Source organism: Podarcis cretensis (genome assembly GCF_951804945.1).
Source record: "Podarcis cretensis genome assembly, chromosome: 7".
Classification (NCBI taxonomy): domain Eukaryota; kingdom Metazoa; phylum Chordata; class Lepidosauria; order Squamata; family Lacertidae; genus Podarcis; species Podarcis cretensis.
In genome coordinates this window covers 55446320-55456238 of record NC_137176.1, presented here as the reverse complement: position 1 = coordinate 55456238, position 9919 = coordinate 55446320, and the positions used below count along the sequence as shown (strand labels likewise).

General features: G+C 41.8%; 1 protein-coding gene across 7 annotated transcripts in view; it reads right to left on the bottom strand.

The window, feature by feature from the left end:
- The window catches only part of LYN (LYN proto-oncogene, Src family tyrosine kinase), a 44820-nt gene that overhangs the window by 2971 nt on the left and 31930 nt on the right, over positions 1 to 9919 (bottom strand). For all 7 annotated transcript variants that reach the window (XM_079984623.1, XM_079984626.1, XM_079984624.1 and 4 more), the window contains exons 10-12: positions 7286 to 7362; positions 980 to 1133; positions 181 to 312 (exon numbers count right to left, since the gene is read on the bottom strand). In XM_079984623.1, the coding sequence (XP_079840749.1) occupies positions 181 to 312; positions 980 to 1133; positions 7286 to 7362 (363 nt within the window). The remainder of the gene's footprint in view (positions 1 to 180; positions 313 to 979; positions 1134 to 7285; positions 7363 to 9919) is intronic.

Below are 9919 nucleotides of genomic sequence, written 5' to 3'. Positions count from 1 at the left end.
GACATGCATGGTTTCAACCCACATTCCTCCTATAACGGAGTAATTTGAAGACTCTTAAGTACAGCAACCAATACACATTTTCTAATTATCAAAACGTCTCTTGCATGTTTGCACCTATTCTATTAACTCTGGTACCTGTATAAACTGAGGGCAAATAAGCAGTAAATAAAAAGTACATACCTGGATAAGGAATTTTCCCATAAGTAATTATTTCATACAGAAGCACTCCAAAGGACCACACGTCAGACTTAATAGTAAATGAGCCAAAATTAATGGCTTCTGGTGCTGTCCATTTGATAGGGAATTTTGCACCTACGGAGAGGAAAACAACAGCACCATTTTAAATCTGGTTTCATTCATGTAACCATTAAAAACTATTCGTAAAGTGATTCAGATGGTGATTCATAAGGGAAAAGTGACTGAAAAATTGGAAGTGACAATGAAGATTCTTCAATAGTATGGAAAATAAACTCTGACAAAATGTTGAAGGAACTGGTGTTCAGCCTGGGAAGAAAGACTGGGGTGGGGGAAAAACAAATTTGCACTCTTCAATTACCTGAAGAGTTGTTCTCTGCTGCCCCAGAGGGTGTAAGTTACTGAAGAGTAGATTTTGGTTTAATGTTAGGAGAACCTTCTTGGTTTCAAGATCAATGGAACCAATTGCCTAGAAGGCTGCCCCTCATTGGACATCTGCAACAGACACTGTTCTGGAGGTCTTAAAGCCATCTTCTGGAGATGTTCTAGCTCTGGATTTCCGGCATCAAGCAAGGGGTTAGCCCCTATGGCCTACAAAGGTTTCCTCCAATTCTATGATTTTATGACAGGAGCCAGTGAGAAAAATGTGGAGGTCTGCTATGTCTCTCTGTAGAAATGTAAGTGCAAACCAAGTAGCAAGGTAGGAAATCCCAGGGGCAGAGAGCAGAGATAGACCAGTGTGTGTTGACATTCAGATATTTCTAGTGAAACAAGTGATACAAACCTTCCCTGGCTGTATATTCATTATCTTCAATTACTCTAGCAAGTCCAAAATCAGCAATTTTGCACATTAGAGACTCTGAAACGAGAACATTAGCTGCTCTCAGATCACGATGGATGTAGTTTTTTCTTTCTATATATGCCATCCCTTCTGCAATCTGCAACAACAAATAAAATATCTTTAACTTTTGTACTGTTCTTTTTTGTAAGCACTTTTATACGCACACAAATAATATTTGTAAACAGTCAGGGAAACTCCTTTTTTAACATATCATTTTTACACATTAGCCATGATATGCACAGCAGTATGATATGCACACAGTATTTAAAAAATGAAAATAGGGATACACTTGGGTACAGATAACACCCCTTTGCTTACATTATATATCATTCATTGCTCAATGGTAGATTGTATCTACAAATGGAGGGGAGAGGGTTGGTCAGCATTCATAGGTTTTCCTCATTTTCAATTTACAGAAGTGCCATAAAGTACTTTTACATACAGCCAAGGACAGCATTTGGTATAGGCTTGCCATATGGTTTGTTAACTATTTAAGGCTTTTTCTTGTGCAATGGAACATTCCCCTTGTGGGTTCCATAAATCTGTTCTGAGGTGCACACAGTGGGGGAAAAGGGGGCAATTTCTGCTATGTTACTCCTTGTGTTGTGTTAATCCTTGTGCTAGCACAAATATTTAGCTTTCTATGAATCAGCTCCCATCTATAAATATGCTTTGCTTGAAATAATTATTATAATATTTCCAGCTCCTTTCCCCTCCCCTCCCTGCAGCTCACTCACACCCCAAGTTGATGGCAGGTTGCCTCCCTTCTTTCTCTGTTGCACCTCAACCGGTAGGGGCAGAGGACTGTGTAGGACAGGGGTTGCCAAGTTTTTAAGGCCAGTGAGAAAATTTGGAATTTTGAGAAATGGCTGTGAGTGCCAATCACAAAATGGCTACCACGGTGCATGTCACATAACACAAAATGGTGGCCACAGCCAAAAGAGAAGAGGCAGGAACACAAAATGGTTCAGGCATGCCTCCCCCCAATTGCATTGCGGATTTCTGAGGTGATGGTTACTGAAACCTATCCTGGGCACCATCAAAGGCACTGGTGGGCATGGAGACACCCAGCTGACAACTCTTGGTGTAATGTAATGTCTCTGCCTGGCAAGGTAAAGATGTCAGAAGACAGACTACACAGCTCAGATCATAGTTGCCCCCCTTCTGTTCCTCAACTTCTTGTACTTCTGTCAGGGTGCAGCCAATTCTGTCCCTTTGTAACACAGTTCCAGAACATACCACCTGTCTCTTTGTTATGATACAAACATAGGGGTCCCTAATCCAGAGAGACCAGGACAGATGCAGACTGGAAAAGCTACTAATCATTGTTTTTCAGGGCTGCATTAGCTAAAAGTTTTCAGCTCAGTTCCCAGCTATATATTTATTTTACATTTTCTAAAACAATGCAACATGTAAAAAGTATCAGTTCCTAGTTTTGTTGAGCAAGTTTGTCAACACGCAGCCCAACCAAGCCTGATGAGCAACACACTTTTGTCTTAAGTTTTCACACGCAAACCAGATTACATTCTTTTTAAAGTCAGTTGGACTTATTTGGCTTAAATAGTTTTGGCTGTTTAAGGGACTGCAGAGCTATTAATAGATACCATAAATGTCTGCACACTCTTTAAAATGTCTCGGGTACCGGTCCTGTTGCAATATGCAGATCAGCATCTATTTAAAAAAGGGAACTGCACATTTGCTTTGTTCCTCTTTTTGTGGGTCAGGCAATGGAAAAATACCCATGGTGGTACTTCCCACCGCACTGTCACAAGTGCTGAACACAGTTTTTGTGAAGAGAAATATTGCACAAAAGCTAAGCCCTTGAAGAGCACCAGCAGTTTCTCTCTGGTGCAGAAGGCTCAGAAAGTAGGGCTTCTTGTAACCAGAGGATGTAGCTACTCCCTTAGTGGCAAATATTTCCCGTCCCTCAGGATCTGTTGTTGTTGAACAAGGCTTTCCTCTTATTTTTATAAATATAATTTTTCTACCAGGAGGGCTAAGGCTAAGATATCTGTCAAAGTGTGATAAGAAGCCTGTTGACTGAAGGGATTTATAAAGACAAGAAGCCTCAACAGGTCACTTTAAAAAAAATAAAATGAAATGAAATGGGGGCACAAAAGGCTGCATTGGACAAACTCATTACAGATTGGAACTGCATTGAAAACGTCAAAGTTAGTACAAATAATGCCAGGAGGAGAAAAAGGAAGGATCATGCTTCCTGACACCAAGCATAGATTGGCCCTTGTGTAAAGGATTTGTACGTTGCAGATATTTCTCCCCCTGCAAGGAAACAATTACAGTGGTGCCCCACAAGACGAATGCCTCGCAAGATGAAAAACCCGCTAGACGAAAGGGTTTTCTGTTTTTCGAGGCACTTCGCAAGACGAATTTCCCTATGGGCTTGCTTTGCAAGATGAAAACGTCTTGCGAGTCTTGCGATTTTTTTCGCTTTTTTCTCCCTTTTTCTAAGCCGCTAATAGCCGCTAAGCCGCTAATAGCGCTAAGCCGCTAATAGGGTTGCTTCGCAAGACGAAAAAACCGCTAGACAAAGAGAATCGCGGAATGGATTCTTTTCGTCTTGCGAGGCACCACTGTATTGTATTGTATCCTGGAGAGAGAGAAAATGAACAAGTAGATGATCTAACTGCAGCAAATTTAGACCAACTTTCAGTCCTTGGGTGGGTCTAGAAAAGAGGAAGCAGCAGTGGGAACTTCCAAGGTATGCCCAAAGACTTCTTGTTATTTTAAAAGGCCTCTCTAGGTCCCTTCCCTTCCCTTCCCACCAACCAAAATCCCAGTTAGAGCACGACTCTTTAACATAGGCAACAGAGTGCAGCACACAGGTGCAAACCCCCAGCAGATAAATTTGGAACTTAAACTCAAGGGAAGCATGTGGTCTGCTACCCATGAGGAGGGATCAGAGAAGGTGTGTCATCAGCACCTGCTCCAGTCCATTTTAGGAAGCCGCCCACCCCTGGCCACAAAATCACATTTTAACTGTGAAGCAGACTTGCTCCTTGACAATGGAAGAGTTTGCTTGAATGGCTGGATTGGTTTCAGGCAAACGGGGCCAATTCCAAGGTTGTGTGGGGTCCCTGAGCAAAGCAGTCTTGGGTAAGTCCCCTCCTTTTGCTGGTGACAGTGCTATAAACACAGCCAGATGGCTGGATTAGCCACCATTTTAATTTCCCACAATGCCCCCAGAGTGTTGTGACACCGAAAGCACTGTGGAAATTAAAATGGCAGTTAGACCCAGCCATCTGGCACAGCTCAGAGTAGCAGGCCAGAAAAAAGTTAAGGGGGGTTGAAGCAGGCATCATCGGTGAGCTCAGTCCAGGTGCCAGGTTCCTGACAGTTGCTTAAGGGTGCCAGATGCTGATGCCAGCTCCACAGGTAAGCACCCGTGGCCAGAGAGACAAGCCATTTCTTTTGCCTGGGGCTGATGGGAGTTGTAGTCCAAACCATTTGATTCAGTGAAGGCTGGCCTATTGGGAGAGTATATTGAACATATTGGGAGAGCATATTGCACGTACACTGGAAGGGAGATATGAACACACGAAACTGCTTTATACCAAGTATTGGCCTATTTAGTATTGACTACTATGATTGGCAAGACCTTCCCAGGGTTTCTTTCTCAGTCCTATCTGGAGATGCTGGGATTGAACCTAGGACCTTCTGAACTCAAAGCATGCCCTCTACCTCTGAGTTCTGGTCTCCTTTCCAATTGACTCATGGTCACATACTTTATCTACTCCACATGTCCAAGAAGTTCAGGTACATAGTTTACAATTTAGTGCAGGAAAAAAAATGTGACAGATTCCCGTTCCATGCCAGATATGACCCCCCACCCCCCAGACGTTTAATAGCTAGCAATGCATTCCAGATGTTCCCCAAGAATGAACTGCTAAACACAACTTGCAATCCCAACAAATGGTTGTATCATTACTCCTGAACCAATGATGTTCAGTGCTGTAAGACTAGGGTAACTGCATTAGGGAAAATAAAAATACTTCTGTTGGAAATGCTCCTGGTGCATCTAATATAGCATATTTATTTTTCTTATATTTAGTATTCAGAGCTTAAAAAAATTAAAACTACCAGGCATGCTCAACCTTTATTCACATTCTGCATCTATTCCATGAAATGAAAATTTCCATGAGGAAAAATACTATTTTAAACCATGTCTGGGTTGTGTTTGAAGCTATAACTCTCAAGTTCTATATTACACTGTTTCAAAACTGTGTTATTGTGAAGCCACTTGTGTGTTTTAAAACAGAAATGTGGAATATACAAGTGTTAGTAAAGAAATCACCATGAAAAAGAAAGCAACTGTAACACAGTCTGAAGATAGATATTAATCGTTGCTAGTATGGCATGTGACATAGATAAAGATGTTGATATGAGGCGTCTGTTACTATTACAACCATTTTCAGCCAGACTGAGGCCAACTTTTGCAACAGGAAATTAAGGTCATGTTCAAAGGATATTTGGTACAGGACATGTTGCTCTGTAGTGTTGTGCCCTCTGGTAAATATTGATTTAACAGGATTTAAATGTTTTTGTTTAAAATCTACCCAAGCACTGTGGGCCCTTTTCCACATAAACTTTTTCTTTTCATTGGCATTGTTTTGAAGATGAGCAATGAATACAGCATAGTATATTCCAACCAGCTGCTATTTGTTCTAAAGAGAATGAAAGCCATTTGCAAAAATAAGGAAGACGAAACCAAGAGCAAGCTATTGTGCAACCTTCACCAGAATGCAACGTACTTGCTCTGACTCTCATCTGACTTGCCTTCCCTGCTTCTGTCTCTGGCCACATCCACACCAGCCATTTAAAGCACCATTCTACTACATTAGACAAATGGTAGTTTGTTAAGGATGCTGGGAGTTGTTAGGAGACCCCTATTCCTTTCACGGTGCTACTACTCCCAGAATGTTTAAACAATCAATTCCTCTTTCTGAGAATTGTAGGTCTGTAAAAGGGAATAGGGGGTTCCTAACAATCCTCACATCCCTTAACAAACTACGGTTTTCAGGATTTTGTGGTGGAAGCCATGACTGTTTAAAGTGGTGTAATAGTGCTTTAATTGCATGGTGCAGATGAACCCACTCCATAGTCATGGGGTCTGTTTCTACAGGGACTTTTGTAGCTCCTTTTACTGCTTTGGGGGAAATAAGGGTGCAAGTTACTTGGAAGCACTCTCTAAACTGACGGAAGGGACTACGAACACCATTCTGCATGGGTTCATGCTCTGTTATATGTCTTCCAAGGTTTGTGGAATTTTGGAGCCTGTTACAGTTTCACACAGCTCCAAGCAGCAGCAAGGCGATCCAGGATGTATTGAGCCAGTGGATGCCCATCCCTTGCAACGTGTCACTTCTGTATAAGAAGCAATACTTCTGAATTTGCTGCACACTCTTTGGGGCTACCCGTCATTGACAGGAAGTAGTATCTGTCCCTGGAAATTTCATTCACTCCCATTTCTTCCTGGTTAGGAGCAATCCTCATCAGAGGTTGTACATCAGCCTCTTAGACAACCCTGCCACCGTACTAAGCTAGTGCTACACCTTGGCTTGGGCAACATTCATTGTATTCTCCTTGGCAGTAGCAAGCAGCAATTTATTTTACTAAACACAGTGACAGCCTTCTTCCAGACAGCACAAGAACAATCTCTTTCTTCTCTTCTCTTGCCAATTCCCCCTGATAATTAGAATATTTGTGAATATTCCATGACATCACAGCAACTCAGGCAACATTTGGAGAGACAAACAGGCAGCAGCCCTCTAAATACAATTAATTACACTTTCGTAACTAAGCAAAGTTTACACAGTAAAGGTAGCATTGTACATAAACTGCAGTTAGGGCTACCTTTACACACCTAGGGTCAGGATGAGGCCAGTTACATCTTCCCATGCTATGCACTGGGGTAGCTATTATTTATATAGTTCAACACAGGCACCTCATTCTATTATTCCACCTATAGTTGACCTGCCACTTCCTCTTCAAAACGGACCCAGATGTGACTTGACTAAGCCACAAATGGTAGGGGATAACACAATGTGCCTGGGGCCCCAGCAATTCAGAGAGCAATTTTCTCTTGCCACATCTGCAGGAGAAATCCACTTTAAACCAAACTTTCAGCATCCAAAACCTGTCTCAGTAAACCTGGTTTCCAGACAACGGTGAAAATGAAGCATAGCCAGTGCCAAGCCAGCCAAGTACCAAAAATAAAAATAAATTATTTACCTGAGCTGAGAAGTCAATGAGCTTTGGAAGTAGTAATTTCCCACCATCTTGACTCTTCAGGAAATCCAGCAAGCTCCCTGCGTGGTAAAGGAAGGGCAAGACAAGGTGGTAAGAAACAAGTCAAACTCAGATGTGAGTGAATGCCATAAAAATATTTCTGGGGGGTCTTGTGAGTGAATGAGATTTTTGAAAGCAATCATCTCTATTTAAATGGATGGGGAAACTTACCTTTTAACAACACTAATACATTTCAGCTTTCTGCAAAACCATGCCAAGGGTGATTGATTTTATGAGATTAGTTTAAAAGCTGCTTTAAGAAATTGGCAAGAGATTCATAGTGTATACACATCAGGCTTATGTGCAGTGGAAGAGATCTCAGTAGCACATGACAAATCTGCACTCACTTTGCACCCATTGTTATTATTTTAAATGAAGTAGCCAAACAAGTAGGCCATGAGAAATCTACCACTGCAAATAGCTGAGGACTTGCCATATCCTGCTAGGAACTCACAAAACACAGTAACTTTTCAAAGGTTACAGAAATATATTGGTCCTTCAGTTTGACATAGGGCTTAATGTGCATGGTGTGTGGTGTGGGGGGGGGGGTCCAGGAAAAATTCATCAGATGCATGTGCAGCAAGTGTCTGGGGAAGTGGTGCCTTTAGAATTTTGTGCCTGGCTGTTCAGTACCAGTTGCTGTGCTGAGGGAGCAGAGTGTAGTTGGTTGCATGAGGCAGAAATTATTAGGTGTGTATTAAGTGTTGGAAAAGTTGTGACTGCTAAATTATTTGCTGGACACATTATCCACTGCTAAACAGAAAGGGTGTGGGTTCAGGGAGCCTAACTTAAAAGTGAGAGGAATATGCAAGACTATAATGTCTTCAGCTGCTTAATTTAGGCATTCCCAAACTTAGTACTCAAAGGGCTCTCTTGAGGTGGCTGGAAATTATTGAGACCCTCCAGTCACAAAATGGTGACTTATCAAAGCAGTGACCAGCATGAGCAGCTGACACTGACATTGTTTTCTTTTGATTTATGATCACTCTTTGGAAATTGCTTTTAGTCTTTACCACACTGTTTTCTTTCTAGCAAGCAGCTCCACAGTTTAGTTTCCTTGAGTTAAATACAGACATTAGGTATGGAGGCATTCTTACTCAGCTTTCCATTTTAGGAAGAAGATATTGATCCAAAGACTCTAAGGAGAGAGGCCTTCCTATTTTATATTCTCATCTCCCCGCACCAAGCTTCTAAGAAGTGTTTTTACTCATTGTAATTTCTCCTCCCCTCGTCCATACCTAACTTATCCACTTCTCATAAACTGCCACTTTTTCTCATCCCTTCTTCACTTTAATTTGTTGTTACTTTTAAATGACTGTTTCTCTCTCTTCTAACACCTGTTCTAGCCTTTTCCAGTCAGTGGAGGGGCAACCTCTTATCTGCTTCCCCTGGCATCATTCCAACGAAAGGCTATATAGAGGCCCGAATTCCCTCTCAAGTGATTACTAGGCAGCAGTGGCTTATACTCAGCACACGTATGAATTTTCAAATTTTCTCCATCGGCTGAAATGGTTGGGGAACTGCATTTTCAGAAAAAACTACAGACACTTCCGCTTCTGCCAAAGTAACAGTACATACTAATGTTTCCTTTGACCTAATGCAACATGCAGAACAGAGAAATATTCTCCTATGCTTCAGCCCAACAAAATCTAGAGAGATGGGGGAAATCTGCAGCACCTGTCAAAATGCCAGCCATTCAAATATTTACCCTGCATGTGCCCACTCAGTTGCTTCAATTGGCAGAATTGGTACAGTGGTACCTTGGGTTACAGACGCTTCGGGTTACAAACTCCACTAACGAGGAAGTGGTTGCTCCAGGTTAAGAACTTTGACCCAGGATAAGAATGGAAATTGTGCGCCAGCGGTGCAGTGGCAGCAGGAGGCCCCATTAATGAAAGCACACCTCAGGTTAAGAACCATTTGAGGTTAAGAACGGACCTCTGGAATGAATTAAGTTCTTAACCCGAGGTACCACTGTACTGCTATAGGTGCCACATACCAGTTCTGTATTTGTAAGAACTCAATCATTTAAGCATGGCAGGGCCTACACTTTGGAATTCCTTGTTGACCTCAAGCAGGTACATTCACTATATTCTTTTCAGTGCCTGCTTAAAAACTTCCTTGTCTAGACAAGCCTACCCAGGTGATTAGAAGGTTAAGCTAATTTTAATCTGCTTTAGCATTTTAAAGTATGCATTTTTTTCCTTGTTTTCACTTTTGTAAACCACTTTGAGGGTGGTGGTTGTTTTTACAATCAAGTGGTGTATAAATTTTATTAAATAAAAACGAACAAACAAATGTTAATTGGTTCAAAATAAGCCACTTATCTATTCTATCCAAAATTTGGCATGAACCGCCTTCAAGCTTTCATCTCCTACCCACTGCAAAGTTCAAATGTAACCTGCTGCATGATTTTCTAATTATAATCCATAGAACAGGTTCACCCCAGAAGGCAATTCAGCAGACCGTGGCCCCTTAGAGCTCTAGTGCAAAGAAAGGCTGTTTCTGGTGACAACTCTCATCATTCCTGGCCATGCTGGATGGAGATGCTGAGAGTTGAAATCCAACAACGTCTGG